The sequence below is a fragment of the Mustela nivalis genome (genome assembly GCF_964662115.1).
Source record: "Mustela nivalis genome assembly, chromosome: 2".
Classification (NCBI taxonomy): domain Eukaryota; kingdom Metazoa; phylum Chordata; class Mammalia; order Carnivora; family Mustelidae; genus Mustela; species Mustela nivalis.
The window spans coordinates 162549096-162569440 of NC_139021.1; the positions used below are offsets into that span (position 1 = coordinate 162549096).

The following is a 20345-nucleotide window of genomic DNA, read 5'->3' on the forward strand; positions in this document are numbered from 1 at the left end:
GGCCCTTTCTGCACTGAGATTAAGCATGTTCTATCCTTTCATTCTTTTTCACCGAACTAACACCTATGTTATTGCATGTTGAACTTTTTAACAGCTTTAATCTTTGGCTTGTAGCTTGTCTGCTCACATAAATGCTTGCTGTGGAGAAAGTATTATTTCCCCACCTCCTGCATGCTTATACACTGTAGGTTATAAATGAAGTGGAGAAAGCACCCAAAGAGCTGAGAAAAGAGCTCATGAAACGCAGGAAAGAGGAGCTTGCACAAAGCCAGCATGCTCAGGTAACAGCAGCAGCTTAATGCTACTAAAAACAGAAAGCAGTATTATTCTCGCAGCTCAGTAAACCATGGTTGAAAGGGCAAACTCCTGCTTTACTTATTATATGATGTTGACTTCTGCTCATACAAAAGTTCCCAGAGCATTCTTAATATAGAACTAAAATCACACTAATGACATTTAAATGTTGCTAATAAGAAATTAAGTGGAATGTTTGGAAAGCTGACTCCAAATGAATTAAACAAGTATGTTAATGTGTAATCCATTGTATTCTTATTATAATTGTGATGGAAGCTTATATTTTTAAGTAGTCAGTATTTGCTAGCAGATTTTTATGACAAAATATAGAGGATTAGTCTACAGGCTTTGTGCATATGAAAAGAATGCCTCTTTAAAAGACCATTATTTTATAAAGTTGGAAGTTAAAAGAACAGGGTGAATGGTAATGTTAAATGGAGATCTGATATTTATTACTATTAAACTCAACAACATAATTTAAAACCAGATTTTGAATATTAAGTATGTTTTTCTTTTTGATTCAGAATCGAGCAGTTAAAATATACTGCCTGTATAAACTTGATTCTATGGTAAGGCTGGGCCTACAAAGAAGGGTGAATTATTTACAAAACTAAACAAGATAGTATTTTAAACAGATTTTTTTAGAATTCTGTCACATGACTCTATAAGGTCTTTTTTTTACTAGGAATTGTTTTTTCTTTAAGTTTACGCTCAGCCTGGAAGCAAAGAGAGAAGTGAGGTCAATTTGTAGTTACATATCAGTTGAAGGAAGAAGAGACATGGATTATATATTAATGACTGTTTTCCATTATCATTTTAATGTGGAATGTGGTTTTATGTGATTTAAAAAGTGTTTCCCAAACTTTTACAGACCTGTGAATAAAGATAGAAGAAACAAAAACCACTGGGGACCATAACAAATGGAATGACATTTAAAAATCTTCTCTTTTTGCCCAGAAGGATTTTTTTTTTTAAGATTTTTTTTATTTATTTGACAGACAGAGATCACAAGTAGGCAGAGAGGCAGGCAGAGAGAGAGGGGGAAGCAGGCTTTCCACCCAGTGGAGAGCCCGATGCGGGGCTCGATCCCAGGACCCTGGGATCATGACCTAAGCCGAAAGCAGAGGTTTTAACCCACTGAGCCATCCGGGTGCCCCAGATTTTTGTTTTTAAGATTTTATTTATTTATTTGAAAGAGACAGCGAGAGAGGGGATACAAGCAGGGTGAGTGGAAGAGGGAGAAGCAGGCTTCCCACTGAGCAGGGATCCTGATGTGGGGCTCCATCCCAGGACCCTGGGCTCATGACCTGAGCTCAAGGCTGATGCTTAATGACTGAGGCACCTAGGCGCCCCAGAAGGATATTTTTATTTTATTTTATTTTGAGAAGGGTGTTTGAAACTGCTGTTTACTTGTCACCATCATTTTAAAAGAGGGAATATTTTAACACCATGAAAAATAAGGAAGATATTTTGGAATTTAAAATTTTAACAAAACTAGCCTATTTTAATAAATTTGATGCTTTAAAAAAATTTTTTTTATTTGAGCCAGTGAAATATTTTGTCTTAGCTTAGTGTGGGAATTACTAGTTAAAGTAAGGGGTTCTTGGGAGGCTCAGTTGGTTAATCCTCTGCCTTTGGCTCAGGTCTTTATCTCAGGGTCCTGGGATTGAGCCCTGTGTTGGGCCCCCTGCTCAGCAGGGAGTCTGCTTCTCCCTCTCCCGCACTCTCTCTGTCAAATAAATAAAATCTTTTTAAAAAGTGATAATAGCAAGCACAGCATTTACTATGTGTCAAGCACTATTCTAAGTACTTCACCTGCATGAACTTACTGAAGTCACAACATATGAGGTGGTTACTCTCACTACTCCTCTGTTCTGCAGGGGAGGAAATGAGAGCACATGTGAACCACCACACGGTACTGCTTCTCCTGTCTAAGCTGGTATTTCTGTGTCTAATCTAAACTCCTGTCAGCTTAGTCCAGTGGTCATTGGTCATGTGCGGGTAGCTGAAGAGGAAGTCCTTGCTTGCCACACATTTAATTTAGATTTCAAACAAGAACAATATGATTTCCCTCCTATAGGAGTATAGACTTTTTAAATTCCAAAAGGTTAACATTTCAGATGCTAGAGTTGAAATTGAGAATTTGGTGTTGAAGGAGTTAGGTGATTCTTTGTTTACTAAACCTTTGTTGGTGATTTTTCATAAAATTTTGGACGCTAGCCTATTTTCAACTAAAGCTGAAAGCAATAGTGAAATTCTTTTTGTAAATTTAATGAAGAATTTAGCAATCTAACAAATTTAAAAATATTTCCCCTTTGCTGCTGCTTTTCATGAAGGTGCTAAAACAATAACTTTGCAGAGTCTATTTTAAATTTTCTTAGAATTTGTGAATCATAGTTATACAGTCATGAAGCCAGATGTATTTGATCATCTAGTTCAGTGGTTTTTAAACTACTCCCAGGAGCTCTTGAGTTTTGGAAGAAGCACCTCGAGGATCCTTCAAAAAGAGAGGACTGTGGAGCTCTGGATCCCTGCTTCCGCTTCATGTAACACAGCACCGTTTCATCTGTTTCATACATTTTATGGTATATTTTTTAAAAGAGGATTTGACTGGTTTAAGAAACAACAATACAAACTAGAGTTCAGAAACCACTCATCTAGTTCCAAACCTTCCTTTTACAGATGAGAAAGAGAACTGTCTGTTAAGTAAGTTGTTTTACACCTCCTGAAACTCAACATTTGTGTGATTATTCTTTCCATTTACAAAAAGTCATCAGCTATGTTCTCACCTGGGAGGTGCATTGTATTCTGATCCACAGGGTGTTGCTCAGGTCATGATTCAGTCTTTTCAGTTGTCATCTTGTGCAGTCTTCAAGGCCCAGTTGCAGGACGTAAGTCCCACGTGTCTGTGGGAGGATGCCTTCTCTTGTTTTATCTGCTTTTTCTTCAGCTCACATGTGCCTTTTCATTGTTCGCTTCATTTGTTAAGATCTAGAAGACTGATAGATGATAATGTCAGTAATGACAATAATAGTAATAACCTGAAACAAACTTTATAGTGCAGTATTCTTGAAAGAGTTTCCACATTTGATTCTCACTGCCACCGCCCTAATATGGGGATGGAGTGTATCCATTTTACAGATAAGGAAATCAAGGCACAGAAGACTAAGTGGTCTGTTTAAAGTCAGAAAAGACATTAATGGTAGAGCTGGAATTGGAACACTTATAATAGTGTTCATTTTTCTGTCTACCCTCACCACAAATTTTGAGATTTTCATCTTTTTCAAGAAATACCTTCCCAGTAGTATTTTATAAGCTTTGCACATGTGAGAAATTGAATGCTGTGAGTAGATTTTTATCTTTGTGTGAAGTGACATTTTGATTGCATTTATGTTTACATATATGTTTTAATTATGGATATGGTCAGAAAAGCCATATTAAAATTGGTGATTGAAGTTCCATTTAACTCTAGTTTTCACTATTCAAATTGTCCATAATGAATAGTTTCTGTTCTCCTTGCTGTAGTTTTAAATTAAGTCTGGAATTCCAGGCTGTATTCTTTCTCACAGTTTCTATAGGGAAGTGACTAGCTCATTTAACTCTGTAATTTTTGTTTGTGATATTTGTTATACACAACTGGAGTAGATAGAATACAGCTTGATTTCAACCCCCCCTTCCCCTCTCCTGAAATTAGACTTTTTCTTCTTTTTATTGGCAACTACTGGGCTCTATAGTTATCTAAAGGGTAGGCAAAACATTAATTTTTTTTTTAACGAGAAGGAGAAATTTTGAATTACGATCACTTTTCTGATCATTACCATTTTTAGCTTTTCTTTTGAGTTAGGATCAAATTCTGTACAAATAGCCCAATATATCATAACCCTTTCCTACAGTTTTCTAGAACCCAAAGTTGTACTTTTAATATTAATAGTTATCTGATTAATATGATAAAATTTCTTATCAGCATTTAAACTTGTACTTTGAAAGGGCATTCATTTTATAGTTTATGTGTTCATTCAGTTAAAATTATTTGTTACTTTTAGTGATCAATTCACATCTTTTTTTTAAGGTAGATGTAATTTGTTCAATCTTTTTGGAATGTAAGATCCCTTTTCTTTTAGATCCTGAGAGTAATTTCTGATGAAAAATTCTAACATGAATATACTATACTTTTATTAGGAAATTTAATGAAATTTAGGAAATTTAGAAAATTTAATGAAAGCTCAATAATATTAAAGTTTCATTTCATGGGGCGCCTGGGTGACTTAGTCGTTAAGTGTCTGCCTTCGGCTCTGGTCATGATCCCAGGGTCCTGGGATCAAGCTCCACATCAGGCTCCCTGCTCCATGGGAAGCCTGTTCTCCCTCTCACACTCCCCCTGCTTGTCTTCCTTCTCTTGCTGTGTTTCTTTTTGTCAAAATAAATAAATAAATAAATAAATCTAAAAAAATAAAAATAAAGTTTCATTTCTTTTGAGGTAATAAAATATATGAATTAGTATGTGAGGGACCTGGACATTTCAGGTAAATTTTAGCTTTTTTTTTTTTTTTAAGATTTTATTTACTTATTTGACAGAGAGAGGAGCACTTGGGTGGCTCAGTGGGTTAAGCCTCTGCCTTCAGCTCAGGTCGAGATCTCGGTCCTGGGATCGAGTCCCACATCGGGCTGTTTGCTCATCAGGGAGCCTGCGTCCTCCTCTCTCTCTCTGCCTGCTTGTCTACCTACTTGTGATCTTTGTCTAACAAGTGAATAAAAAAAATCTTAAAAAAAAAGATTTTATTTATTTATTTGACAGAGAGAGAGAATAAGCAGGCAGAGTGGCTGGCAGAGGGAGAGGGAGAAGCAGGCCCAAGGCTGAGGCTTAATGACTGAGGCACCCAGGTATCCCAAATTTTAGCTTTTTTTTTTTTTTTAAACATTTTATTTATTTATTTGACAGAGATCACAAGTAGGCGGAGAGGCAGGCAGAGAGAGAGGGGGAAGCAGGCTCCCCGCTGAGCAGAGAGCCCGATGTGGGGCTCGATCCCAGGACCCTGAGACCATGACCTGAGCTGAAGGCAGAGGCTTAACACACTGAGCCACCTGGGCACCCCTCAAATTTTAGCTTTAATATAGAAAATTATTTGAGTCACCTGGCTGGCTCAGTTGAAAGAGCGTGTAACTCTTGATCTTGGGGTCGTGAATTTGAGCCCCACGTTAGCTGTAGAGATTACTTAAAACGAATAAATAAATAAATAAGTGAAGGAAAGAAAGAGAGCAAGAGAAAGAAAATTATTTGCACAGTATTCTTGACTATGTAATTATCCAGATTCTGCTTAATTATTTAAGTCTGTAACTCTGTAAGGCAACTGATGTCTTTGCTAACTCTTGTGATCAGAAGCACTTGCATACATAGCCTATCTTACCTGTTAATCGTTGTTTTATCTTCTGGAGCAGTTCTAACCACAATGCTAATTCTGCCACCTCCTATATAACAGTCTTAGCTTTTCTTTTCTCCTTATGTATTAGCTGTTTCAGGACATACTTTTGTAGTTCCTCCTTTCATTCATTGTATGTCATGCTTTCCAGACCCTGTATCCTACCTTTCAGTTTTCTGTGGTTTACGTTTAACTTTTGAAAATGCGATACCAGGGAAGGGGCCCACTGCTCTCTGTATACACAGACGAAACCAATTTGTAACCACTAGAGTAGAAGCTCCTTAAAGGCAATATTGTCTTTTTTTAATTTTAGTAACCCCATAACTAGTACAGTGTCCAACATTTACTAAGTACTTTGTAAAGTTTTTCTTTGAACTGAACTCTCATCTTGCTTAATCTAGACATAACTATACTACAGTAATATAACCAAAAATTGAATTGACAAGGAATTGCATTCACTTTTTTAGTGGCACTGGCTTATATTTACTCTTCTAATTTTCGCATAAATATTAGTTCGGCCCCATCTTAAACTTTTGCATTTGATTTGAGTCTACATGTAATGTATATATCTAGAGTAATTAAATACTGAGCCCATTGTTTCTGTCTGCACAGATATATTTTAAAAGTCCTTTATGCAAATGAATGGTACAAATGTTGAACAAAAAAAAAACCCTTTGATATAGCTACAGATTATATTTTTATTATACAAGTTTACATTCAGAAATTTTACAATGAAATTAGAGGAACAATGTAATTTTTATTATAGGTGATATTTATTGTTGGGAAATGTAAAGCTTAAACAACTTTCTTTGTTATAATTGCTTAAAAGATAGGCATGGAGATTTTGCATCTCTTTAAAACTCAAAAGGCCTTATTCTAAATAGTTGAAATTAAATATTGTGGATATTTTTCTGTGATAAAGTGTTGTAGGTGACTATAGTCTATTCACAGTTGTATTTTATAGAGGCAGTTCGTTAGTCTTTCTGCTAGTGTGTATTTGTAATTATGCTAAAGTACAAATTTTGACACAGATGAGAGAGTAGTATTTATTTATTACTCTGTATGATTTTAACAGGACGTCACGAATGGTACAACCTAGTTCTTGCCTCCAAAGACATAGTAGTAAAGCAGACACCTTGAGGAACACTGCTAGACTCACTCCTCATGTATTGAAGACGAGGCTGGTAGTGATCTGACCCTGTCAGACTCTGTCCAATGCATAAAGAATAGACCCACATGGATCTTGGGGCTTTATCTTCTCTAGGATGTGCAAGGGGAGGGATTTTCGGTAGAGTGCTGCTTCAGTCCTAAATTTCTAAATCCACACTCAAATTTATCAGAATATCCCTTTTCTAGTCACAGACTGCTGTAACTGCCAAAAGAGGGATGGAGAGCTGAACATTTACTGGCAAACCTTATGTTTCTTCATTTTGGATAGTATTTCTTCCTTCTGTAAATGTGTGATCTAGCACAAAGACCAAAAGTCACTTTAACATTTCCTTTTCTTAAACATTCACTTTAACATTTTCCTTTTTTTTTTTAAAGCATAAATTTGGCACTTGGGCGAAATAGTATATACTCAGTAAATATCTGTTGAATGAATGAGTGAATCCCCAACATGCTGGTAGAATGCTCTGATTATCAGGAATTTTGTATATATATATTTATAAAACTTAACTCACTTTACTCTTCTTAGTTCACTTTTCTCTAGCAATGTACTGTTTCTCATTTTCTACAAACTGTTGTTTCTTTTAGGCAACTACTGTAGATATAGAAGCGGTCTTTCTCTGTTAGTGTAGTCATGGTATTTCTCCCTAACTCTATTTCTTGGAAAAATAGAGATATTTAAAATTCTGATATGTGTTTTACTTATTTGCTCTTTATTCTCTTTTTCCTAAAAGGCATTTCTTGTTTATTCTTGTTGTGTCCACACCATAGTGTAACGAACAGTCAGTTTTGAAGCTCTGAATTGTTTTTTTCTTAAAGCTGTCATGTAATAGGGCATTTTAATTATGAGTGAATTACAGATCTCTTTTGTATGTATTTTTCCCCCCTCTGGTGGGCAGCAAAACAAAGTTTATTGAGAGTTTAGTAAGGGTTATTGAGTGATACTGCAAAGCTCCTGAAGAGGGAGGGGACCTGAGAGGGTGCCTGTGTGTATTATTTTTAATAGTGAGTTTAGAATATTTTCTATTCTAGTACTTTTCCTCTGGGCTTGAATTGAGTGACTAATACATTAATATTATATATGCTATATAATTGGTGAATTTTAAATCCAGTTAACTTGAGAAACTTGGCTTAGAAATCACTAATATAGTCATATAGATAAATGGATGTTTCACTCAGTAGATGCTTATTAACTGATGGTTAACTGTGTCTAATAGGAACAGGAATTTGTTCAGAAGCAACAACAAGAATTAGATGGCTCTCTGAAAAAGATCATCCAGCAGCAGAAGGCAGAGCTAGCCAATATTGAAAGAGAGTGCCTGAATAACAAACAGCAACTCATGAGAGGTATATGAAATTACACAGCATATGCATGTTGCAAAATGATACCTGAAGACATGGCTCTGGTGTGTGGATATATCTCATATCCATTATATCAAATAATTGGAAATTATTTGATTGCTCTTCTTCAAGTGGTGAAAGATAAAGAAAATTGAGGTTAATAGGAGGAAAAACTATGTTAAATTTTAAGAATTTTAAATTTTAAAATTTTTTATAAAGTTATGTACTGTAAGACATGGAATAATTGCCTTTATGATAAGAGAAGTAAACAGCAAGCATTTATCCTTAAAACATCTTTTTGTTCAGATCATGCTAGAACTTTACCTGAATAGTTTTGGATACTTGTTATGACTTAGGATTGTTGGTATACTTAATGGCTACATAATGGAATGGAATTTTAAGCACTTACTTGCTTTAATAAAAAGCTGATATTTTAAAGTTTCTCATTAAGGTGATTAAAAGGAATTTTGGTGTTAGTGATGGGACATTCTCTGTTTATAGGACATGAGAACAGAATGGTAAGGGGTATTACCTGTACTCTGGTAATCTTTCATTTTTAGTTCAGAATGTCATTGTGTGTTTAAGTTAGTATTTATAGAACACTTTTATGTAAATATAAAAATGAAGACCAAAGTACATGTGTAAAAAGAACAAAGTGACATTTTGAAAATTGCTTTCTTCTTCTAGCTCGAGAAGCTGCAATTTGGGAGCTTGAAGAACGACACTTACAAGAAAAACACCAGCTGCTTAAACAGCAACTTAAAGATCAGTATTTCATGCAAAGACATCAGCTACTTAAGCGCCATGAGAAGGTTAATGAAAGGAAAATTGGTTTACTTTTTAGGGGCACCTGGGTGGCTTCAGTGGGTTAAGTGTCTGCCTTTGGCTCAGGTCATGATCCCAGGGTCTGTAGATCAAGCCCTGTGTGGCAGGCTCCCTTCTCAGTGGGGCGTCTGCTTCTGCCTCTCTTTCTGTCTCTCTCGCCATCTCCCTGCTTGTGCTCTCTGCTCTCCCTCTCTCTACCTATCTCATAAATAAATAAAATATTTAAAAAAAAAATAAAAGTTTACTTTTTAAAGTTTACAGAATTTTTTCTGGAACTTCTACTTAGAGAATGAATTTTAGATTTCTTTCTTTTTTTTAATCCTAAAATGTATTTGGTGAGGTTTAAATAATTAATCGTGTCTTATCATGATCGCAAACTTCTTTCTGAATTTCATGGAAGGTGACTAGTACAGTGCTTTAAGTCCTCTTCTACATTATAATCTTCCTGTCTCAAAGGTAGCTTTTGTGGCTCCATTTATGGTCCAAGTATCTTAAAAATGTAGGCTCCCTGACTTAGTAAAAGAATTTCAATATAAGACTCATGCGGGGCCCCCCGGGTGGCACAGGTTGGTTGGGTCCCCCAACTTGGTTGCAGTCAGGTCGTGATCTTGGGTTTGTGGGATCAAGCCACATGTCAGGCTCCTGTACTTAGCATGGAGTTTGCTTGAGATTCTTCCTCCCTCTCCCTCTGCCCTTCCTGCTTATGCTCTCTCTGTCTCTAATATAGGTAGATAAATCTAAAAAAAAAAAGATTGTTATTACCAAAAGTTTTATTTTTATTATAAATTATATTTTGAGTGAAAGCTTGCTGGTTGATAATGCAACAAAGGAAAGAGCAATTTTGAGAAACAACAAAATGACATGTTTGAGCATACATGTGGGTATTGAGTATTGAGTTATATCTACATCACAGGATTCTGTTTGATACTTTCTTAGGAAACAGAACAAATGCAGCGTTATAATCAACGACTTATTGAGGAATTAAAAAACAGACAGACTCAAGAAAGAGCAAGACTGCCTAAGATTCAGCGCAGTGAAGCCAAGACTCGAATGGCCATGTTTAAGAAAAGCTTGAGAATTAACCCAACAGCCACACCAGATCAGGACCGTGACAAAATTAAACAGGTAAATAAGCCAGTTACTCTCCTCTTTTTTAGATTTAAAAAAATTGAGTGTCCTTTAGAAGTGTCACGTAATTATGTTGTAAACATTTCGAGCCACCTCGGGCTTGTTGATGTTCTCTTTGGCTTTATGAGTTGGGGCTAGATATGTGGCATATACCAACTTAGTTTTCCTACACTGGTGGCCACAGAGGGCAAAGCCCTCTGTCCCGTGCCCCACACCAGATCTTGGGGTAGGCTGGTCCTAAGACCCGTCTTGCGAATTAGGTGACTTGGACAACTTTTGAAGTTAAAACATAGAGCTCAGTTTGCTTCTGTAGTCATGGGTCCCACACACAAATGAACTGAGGTCGCTAAGCAGATAGGATAAGGTTTTAATCAGAAGCACCCCCTCTCCCCACCAAAGCCATAATGTAGACTCCAGCTCAGGTTACAGCATATTATTATTACTTGCAACTTTAGTTTATTTGTACTTTAAATCTTGTTAAATTCCTTAATTACTCCTTTGGAAGATGAAGAAATTACATTGCTTGTTAACCATTTTTCTTATTTATAGTTTGCTGCTCAAGAAGAAAAGAGGCAGAAAAATGAGAGAATGGCTCAGCACCAAAAACATGAAAATCAAATGCGGGATCTTCAGCTGCAGTGTGAAGCCAATGTCCGGGAGCTGCATCAGCTGCAGGTCAGAAACAGGAGCATGGAAACTGAGCTGGTGGGGACGGGGCAGCACAAGTGGCTGGTCTGGACAAAACGGTAGCTGACCAAAATAGAGTATGCTTTCCTCACGAAAATGCTGGGATTGAGAGGTTTTGTTTTCTGTATAGACCCAAATAAAGAACAGGTTAGTATCGTCGGCACTTACTTAGCTCTTATGTAACATGATTAATATAAACCTGAGGCTACGTTATAACCTAAGAAGTTAAGTCTTTCAAAAACAGTACTGAGTAATTTTAGTTTATTTTGCAGAGAAACTGAACCAAGTTTTCAAAATGAGATAGGTGGTTTTGTTATCAGATTCTGAATTTAAAATTTCATTTAGGGAGAAATAGATCGTTTTCTTCTAGGTGTTTGAAAATGATAAACTAAAGAAATGAGAATTTTTCCCCTAAGAAATTTAAAGGTTACTTTAGGGGGACTGTTTTGGGGCCTTGCATGGAATATGTAGCCTAAAATGTTTAAAATTTCAGAATAGTGTGTACTTTATGGATACTCCACATATTTGCTTAATTTACTAGAGCAGAATAGTTCCTAATCCCACATTCTGGTAACAGTGGGTAAAATCCATATAAGATGCCCTTAAGTTGTCAGTTTTATGAGCAAACCTTCTTAGAAGAAACAGGATCAAACTAATTCTGTTTAAGTTCTTTTCATATGGTAAATAATAGCTCTAGCTTATAAACTTGCAGAAATGAAGCTATGACTCATTTCATAGTTCTTAGCCTTTGGTTTTCAGGGGAGAGCCTGAATCTCAGTAATAGTTTGATGTTTAATAAATGCTTTATTATTTGAAGATAATTACATTTGTAAAAAATTTCTTAGTTGATCTGAAAGTTTTTAATGCAAATTTTGTTTTCAGAATGAAAAATGCCACCTATTGGTTGAGCATGAGACTCAGAAACTGAAGGAGTTAGATGAGGAACACAGCCAAGAATTAAAGGAATGGAGAGAGAAATTGAGACCCAGGAAAAAGGTAATTTTTTAAAGCTTTAGATAAAATGTGTTTGTGTTCGTCCATTTATCCACCCAGTTATTAGCTGTTTAATATATGTCAGGGACAGGAGATAAAGAGACCCAGTCCCTTTCCCCGCAAATGTTCAGAATGTAGTGACAAGCAATTACAGTTCAGTAGGATCATTGCTGTGAGGGAGGTGAGCACAGGAGATAGGAGCACAGTGTTGAGGCCAAGGACAAGGAGTACTTCAGTCTTCCTGGGAAGTTAGGGAGGCTTTACAGAGAAGATGCCTTATAAGCCAAGTGAGACTTCAGGGTGAGTAAGAGCTTGCTAGGCATACAGACAGGTTGGGGTGTGATGGGCAGTGTAAGTACAGAGAAGTGAATGGGTGAAAAGGATGTGGAATCATAAGTCGCTCCCTGCCGTTGGGGCGCTGGGGGAGTGTGCCTGTGTGTAGGCATTAAGGAGGGAGAGAAGGAAGAAAGTGAGGGTAGCTTAGTCTGGACAAGTTGACAGGAGCCAAATTACAGGGCCCTCGTGTGATGGTAAATTCACGATCTAGTAAAATAGGAAAGGCTCCCCTTCCCCCATCTAGCTATCAGCCATCTTACCATTTTGTACTTCCTTTTTGACTCCCTGTTGGACTGGCCTGATTGGTCAACCTCTTCAACTCATTTTTTTCTATAACTATGTGATCTTCTCCCTTTGCTAACTCTCAAACTCAAACCTTTGTTTTCTCTTGGCTTTCCTGCCTGCTATAGCTTTCAGCTATTCCTTTCTTCCGTTTATCCAGTTAATCAGTCAATCTGTCAAGAAAAATCTGCATTTAGCACTTACTGTGGGCTAAATGTTTCTAGAAGAAGTGAAGTGACCAACTCACTTATTAATGGGGCTTTTTAACTTAAGGTTTATTTATTTATTTGTTTGTTTTTTAAAAAGATTTTATTTCTATATTTGACAGACAGAAATCACAAGTAGGCAGAGAGGCAGGCAGAGAGAGAAGAGGAAGCAGGCTCCCTGCTGAGCAGAGAGCCCGATGCGGGGCTCAATCCCAGGACCCTGGGATCATGACCTGAGCTGAAAGCAGAGGCTTAACCCACTGAGCCACCCAGGCACCCCTAATTTAAGGTTTATTTATTAAATTTTTAAATTTTAATTTTTAAAATTTTAATTTAAATTAAATTAAAAAAATTTTTAAAAAAATGTATTAAATTTTTAAATAAATTTTTATTTATTAAATTTTAAATTAAAATTTTTAATAGGTAATACATTCATTCGGATTGGAATTTGAAAGGTGCAGTTGGGCGTTGTTTGTTTTTTCCTTAAAGATTTTATTTATTTATTTGACAGACAGAGATCACAAGTAGGCAGAGAGAGGGGGGGAAGCAGGCTCCCTGCTGAGCAGAGCGTCCAGTGCGGGGCTCAATCCCAGGACCCCGGGATCATGACCTGAGCCGAAGGTAGAGGCTTTAACCCACTGAGCCACCCAGGTGCCCCCATTTTTTCCAGTTTCTTTAACTTTCTGTAGTCTAGCTTTCACCTCAGACTCCCCAGTTGAACTCGTTGACAGTAGACATGCTAAGAGCCAAATCCTATGGTATTATCTCACTGTTGTCATTAGAAATCTTGTTTCTTAAAATTCTCTTCTCAGGACGCCTAGGTGGCTCAGTCAGTTAAGCATCTGCCTTCGGCTCAGGTCATGATCGTGGGGTCCTGGGATCAAGCCCCACATTGGGCTCTGCCCTCATTGGGGACTCTTCTTCTCCCTCTGCCCCTCCCCCGCTTGTGCTCTTCCCCTCTCTCTCTCTCTCAAATAAATAAATCTTTAAAAAAAAAAATTCTTTTCTCGTCCGACTTTTATGACCTAACTTCTTTGTGCTCTTTATCACTTTTTCTTTGTCTAGACATCTCACAGCTTTACACCCTTGAAGATCCTGTGCCTAGTCATGGCTTCATCTGCTGCATATTTAAGGACAGTCCCAGGACCTGTATAGTGGGGATTGTATAAAGTACAAATTCTGAAGTCCTATAGATCTGGGTTCAGATCTCAGTGATGACATGAGTAATTTTGTCACTTAACATTCCTGCACCCCGTTTTACTCATTTATAAAACAAAGATGACACTGGGTCCATAATTGGGATTGTTAAGACCCAAAAGAAGTGGTACATGTTCTGTGCACACATACCTGAGCTGTGGTCAGGGCTGGATAAGTAGTTGCCACTGCTGTTACTGTTTCTTGTTTGTTACTATTGGTTCATGCTCTAAGCACTCCTTTTCCACCTAGATGTTTCATTTCTTACCTCATTCAGGCCTGTATTCCAACATCATCTCACAGAAGATTCCTTTTTCTGATGACTATATATGAAATAGCCTCCATGCCTACTTCAGACAGTCCCTATCTCCTCACCTTTGTTTTCCTTCATACCATTCTTCACCACCAGACACATTTATTTATGGTCTGTCTTTTCCCTCAAGAATGCATGCTCTTTGAAAGCAAGAGTGTTATTTCTTGGTTCACTGGTATATATCAACTTATAGAATAGTTCCTGGCATATTGTACTGATCAATACATACCTATTGAACATTGACTAAAGATTGTAAGCCCAGTGGAGATAAAACTGAACTTAACAGGGGCGGCTGGGTGGCTTAGTCATTTAGGCGTCTTGCCTTCGCCTCAGGTCCTGATCCCAGGGTCCTGGGATAGAGCCCCACATCGGGCTCCCACTCTGCGGCAAGCCTGCTTCTCCTTCTCCCACTCCCACTGCTTGTGTTCCATCTCTCGCTGTGTCTCTTTCTCTGTCAAATAAATAAAATCTTTAAACAAAAACAAAAGCAAGACGCCTGGGTGGCTCAGTTGGTTAAGCAACTGTCTTTGACTCAGGTCATGATCCTGGAGTTCTGGAATTGAGACCCACATCAGGCTCCCAGCTCCGTAAGGTCTGCCTCTCCCTCTGACCTTCTTCCCTCTTGTGCTCTCTCTCTCTCTCTCTCTCAAATAAATAAAATCTTAAAAACAGACAAATAAAAAAACCACTGAACTTAACAGCCCTTCTCTGTCATCCCCATCTCACTTTGTTCCCGTGTCCCCACACAGCACCAGTGTGCTTCCTGACATCCCTGCCCTCTTTTTTTTTTTTTTTTTAACATCCCTGCCCTCTTAATTGACATCCAGTCTAAAAACCTGAATTGTCTTTCATTTCTATCACATCTCATTTCAGTGAGATGACAAATAATTTTAACTCTCTTTGTGTTATTTCTTTTTCCCATTAATATCATTCTGCTGCTTAAAAATGTTCAGTAATGTCTTAATGAGCCTTCTGATCTCAGATTCATTTTCCTTTCTTCCTACTCGTCTGCCATCAGAGTATTTATATTCAGGAACATCTCTGGCACTGGCATTGTGGTGTTGATAAATCTTTAGTTCTATCAAAATAAAATAGAAATGCTTCAGTTTGACTTTGTGGCTGTCATATTGCCATACATTGGCCACCAGCGAACTTTCTAGTGTTACCTCCCACAAGCCGCTTTGTTCCCTATTCATATTCTGGTATTGGGTATAATCACCATTACTCATACCACATCTGTGGTTTCCTGCCTGTGTGCAGGAATTGTCTCAGGCCGCTCTGTCTGGCATGCCTTCTGCATCCTGTCAAATTCTTTTCTTTCCTTAAGACTGAGCTTATGTTTCACCTCTTGTGAGAAATGTTCCGTCTCTTTCCATCTTCTGCTCTGCTTTGTGCCTTTGCAGCAGCACGTATCCCTGAGTCACTTGTTTGCAAAATCACTGATCCCCCAATTGTTTCTCCAGCCCTTACTATATACACTCTGTATTATGGGGATGTAAAGATGATCTGGCTTAGGGCTTACTTTCAAACAGCTTAAAGTTCGGTGTAGAAGAAAAGACATGCACATCAAAAATCAAAATAAAATACAGAAAATGGAAAGTGCTGGCGTGCCTGGGTTAGCTCAGTGGGTTAAAGCCTCTGCCTTCGGCTCAGGTCATGATCCCAGGGTCCTGGGATCGAGCCCTGCATTGGGCTCTCTGCTCAGCAGGGAGCCTTCTTCCCCTTCTCTCTGCCTGCCTCTCTGCCTGCTTGTGATCTCTGTCTGTCAAATAAATAAAATCTTAAAAAAAAAAAAAAAAAAAGGAAAATGGAAATTGCTATGTGGGAAAGAAAGGTAGTAGTTAATAGTAGGAGCCATCTGTTGAGTGTCTGGTATGTGTTGCGTATATCACGATCACATTTAATCCTTACATAACAACCCTGTGAGGTAGGTGATACTCTCCCTGTTTTACAATAGAAGATCGGGATGATTCTGTAATAGAGAGAAGTTAAGTCATTGATCCAAGTTACACATTCGTATGGCTGAGCCAGAGACTTCAACCTAAGGCTGTGCACAACCTAATCTAACAGTTGAGCACTCTGGTCTTCTTTAGGAGAGGTCTTCCTATCCTTAGGATAAGATACAGAGTATTTGAGCAAATAGTTTTATTGTTGGCTGTCCGAGTAAATTCTGTTTGTAATACCAGCACATTTCTTTTTCCCTTCCTTTTTAAGACACTGGAAGAAGAGTTTGCCAGGAAACTGCAGGAACAGGAGGTGTTCTTTAAAATGACTGGGGAGTCTGAATGCCTTAACCCATCAACACAGAGCCGGATTTCCAAGTTCTATCCTATTCCTAGCTTGCATTCCACTGGGTCATAACAACAGGAAGCGTTCTGTGGTTGGGTTTGGCTTTTTAGATATGTCATTCTGTTCTCTTCATCTTCTGCCACAATCTGTATCAGAGAGCTTATGAAGACAATCACCCGCCTCACCTTCTAGGTGTTTTTTGTTTGTTTGTTTGTTTGTTTGTTTGTTTTGTTTAGCAAAGATGAAGGGAAAGGAACCCAGACAGATGCTGGGCCATGTTGGCAAAGTGGCATCTTGCAGTAATTCCCTAAGGTGATTTTGTATATTAATCTTAAAAATTGTGTTCTTTAGACACTGTTAACTGAAAAACTGTTAGTATTGATATTTGAAGTTATTATTATTTTTTTAAAAAGCTGTTAGGCCATTGAGTATTAGTAAATATCTTTTTACCTGGCCTGACTTCTCAGTGATGCCTAAATCCTATAGCTGCAACTCTGCTGTAGAAAGTTGGAATAACTTTCTTTTGGTGAATCAGCTCTCAGTGATAAAGCTATGAGTTGCTCAAAATACCATATCGATTGAATAAATAAGTCTATTTTGTCTTTACATAGCAAAGACTTTTAAAAAAGAAACATTATTGAAACAATTTGTCTAAAGTAATTACCTATTTAGTCATGAGTTAATAATTAAGGGTGCTAATTTTATTAAAATAGTGCCTAAAACACTAAATTTCAGTTGAGTCTGAAGTACGATTTCCTTTTTTGATTCAACAGGGACAAATATCCTTAGCATTAAGCATTATTGTTTTTTAAATCTTGTTCCTATTACCATTCGATAGAAATTTTCAACCTAAAATATATGTTGTGCAGAGTTGGAAAGATTTAAAAAAGGTAGCTTTTAGATACTGAAATTGGAAATAGAACACTCACCAAATTGAAAGAAGTATAGACTTAGGGTCCTAGCTTATTGCCTACAATAATCCGTGAGCTGGTTGAGTGACCTCTTCCATCCTAGCACATTTTGTTCCTTGAAAACTCTGCCTGAGGCCTTCAGGCTCTGAGTTACACTTATAAATGAATTTTCTGACATTTATTGTAAAAGAGGCATTTGTTCAGAATACTTTTTTCTTATTCAAAAAAGGATTTAAATAAAATATTAAGGCAATGTCAGAAATGACTTTGTTGTTGAGAGAAAGTCATTTGTATTTTGGTTTTATTTAGTTTCATGTTTAAATTATTTACTTTAATTTGAGTGGGAAAAGCCTGAATATCATGTGGTTGCTGATACATGTAATTATTAATGAAATGTTCACTCTTGGTCCCTCTTGTGACTCAGAATTCCAAGCCCAAGTCCGGTCAGACAGTATTATGCAGTGTACTTCGGTGGCTGAGGTGGCCCATTTGTAAATGATGCTTGCTGTTTGCCATTTTCAACCTATTCACTTTTAAGAGTACTAAGTACCAAACTGCAAACTTTTCAGTTTTTACTTATATGACATTTGAGGCTGGTGAAAAATTTAAGTGTAATTTTGTGGGAACACTGATTCATAAGAAAATGTAAATATCTGTAGCACTTTCTTGCAGTTAATTTGAAAACTTTGAATGCTGGACCTTATTTTGTCAGTGATTTAGATGATTTGAAAATGCATGTGATTTTAATTTTGTAATTGTTTTGACAAGCATAATTTCTTGGACAACTTTGTAGGTAGCCTTAACTTCTGGCCAAGATTGTTTTTTATATAAATATATATACATATATATATATATATATTATGTATGATTGTAAATTCATACACTTATCACATTGAATGTGTTACTGTATACAAAACTCTTTTAATGCTTTATTCTCAAATGCTGGGTTGAAAATGTTTTGAAAGCCTTTTAAAGTATATATCTTTATAAAGTAATATTCAGGATGATCATGGAAATTGTTTATATTATTATGCTAAAAATGACAGTATAATGTTACCCAATGTATTTAATGATTTATTTGCAGAAGGAGAGAGGAGGAAGGTTCTCATACCATTCTCTCTGTTGAAATTTTCAGTTTATTGGCTTTATAAAAAAATATTTCAGGTAGTGTACACTTATTCAGTATCTTTTAAAGAATAATCCTGTGTCTTAAATAGTTTGTGGCACATAATTAATTTGGTCTGAATATTTGATTCTTTTTATTCCTTTCAACTTGACATGAGAGTATTGAATAAAGAAAAGAGGCTCAGAGTAGAACGGTTGACACTCTGGTAAGTTTGTTAGCAAATCTTGTAAAACCCTTAAAACTGCCTTTTAGATTCAGTGTTCATGTAGGTGTTCTCTTTCAAATACGACCATATTCGTGTGGGGGCAGGACTGCAAAAGGATACATGTGTAGAGGTGGAACATACATTTTAATGCTTAAAGTTACATAAATCTTTTCAAAGAAGGTGTTTTGTTATAGAATATGCTGTTCTAACCCAACCTTGCTCACTTCTTGTTGGACCCTATATCCAAATAGATAATAGTGATCATTTGGGGATTTTTTTGTTTTTATTTTTTTAATAGTGATTGTTTGTTCTTGCATGAAGTGTAGGTGAGGAGTTGGGGAGGGGCACAGACTTCTTTGAAAGAGTACAGTCAGATCCATTCCTGACTTGGTGGTTTTGTTGGCAGTGGCAGAATGTGCTATGAAATGCGTAAAAGAAACTGTCTGTGTGCGCCTTGACTACAGCCTTCCCCTTCTCCCTGTGTGCTGTGGATACGCCACACACTGCACTTCTGCAGGCCTAGCTCGCAGAGTTGGTCGCACCAGGTTGCCTTTCCTTGTCCTGTCAGTCGTAGTTGGGTGTGAATTGCTGAATTAGCTGCTATTCTTTATGAAGTCACAATTAAGCTTTTTTCTACCCTTTTCAGTGGGGAAGCTGGGGAGGGGGGGCGGTGGGGATAAAGAGGAAATTGAGTGCTTATACTTTGTTGAAAATATTAGAACTTTCCTGTGACAGGATACAGCAAATTGTAATTAAATATAAACCAGAACCAGAGCTACCTCTAAGTAGTGTTTCCTCAAGCACAAAGCTCTCAGGCATATGAGACCCTCTTTAATGGAGAGTCTCTGATTTCTTGAGCATCAGTGAGTTCAGAAGTGACTGTCTTTTGTACTCTGTTAGTTCCCTGGTAACTACACACTTTCTCCCATTCCACACTGTGCTTAAATGACAAAGACTCTTCTGAGAAGCCAAATTCTGTCCAAGATGAGCTCTAGGTATTGTTGATTAAAGGAAAGCCTGGAACTGGAGTGGAGGAGGAGAGTTACTTACCAGTTCTGAGAGTCTTCCAGTGAAATAAATCACTTCTTTTCGGGGAAATGATCTTTTATAGAAAATGAGATATTTTAAGTGCTTTTCTTGAAGGCACACAACAGTTAATGCCGCTATTGTTGCTAGTCTGTGGCTGACATGGTTTTGACATGGCTTTAAATTTTCTGCTAAGCTTGAGTAGAATGTTACACCAGTTTTAAATGTTGGCTGCAGCTTTTGGTGATTCTTTGCTGATTTTTGCATAATAACTTCATGAGCTAAATTTTCAGGAAGAATTCTGTTTCCTATTATGCCTCTTGTCTATTTGGGAGCAACATGTCTTTTCAATCATGGGATTGACAAATGAAAAATAAAGTTATTTCTTAATCTACTCTGGGAAGCAGTTTTTTGTTAAGAATCTTTGATACTGCGTTGTCCTTCTTGAGAACATTTTGCAGCATTTTTTGGTCTTAGTTTTATTTTTAACCCTCACAGTCCTCCAGGCCTTTGGACCCTTCTAGATTTACCTGCATTCCTACCTGACTCGTCACCACACACAACAATGTAGTTTTTACTGGTAACTCAGAGCGGGGTGTCTTTCA

The 20345-nt window shown here is 37.2% G+C and overlaps 1 protein-coding gene across 2 annotated transcripts in view; it reads left to right on the forward strand.

Annotated features, from left to right (window-relative positions):
• Positions 1-20134, forward strand: part of SLK (STE20 like kinase) — a 62796-nt gene extending 42662 nt beyond the window's left edge. Inside the window, exons 13-19 of one of the 2 annotated variants that reach the window (XM_082722602.1) lie at positions 189-281; positions 8096-8225; positions 8907-9031; positions 9981-10169; positions 10722-10847; positions 11742-11855; positions 16398-20134. In XM_082722602.1, the coding sequence (XP_082578728.1) occupies positions 189-281; positions 8096-8225; positions 8907-9031; positions 9981-10169; positions 10722-10847; positions 11742-11855; positions 16398-16544 (924 nt within the window). In that variant the 3' untranslated portion in view covers positions 16545-20134. The remainder of the gene's footprint in view (positions 1-188; positions 282-8095; positions 8226-8906; positions 9032-9980; positions 10170-10721; positions 10848-11741; positions 11856-16397) is intronic. The other variant, XM_082722603.1, reaches the window with a different exon arrangement.
• Positions 20135-20345: the final 211 nt, after the last annotated feature.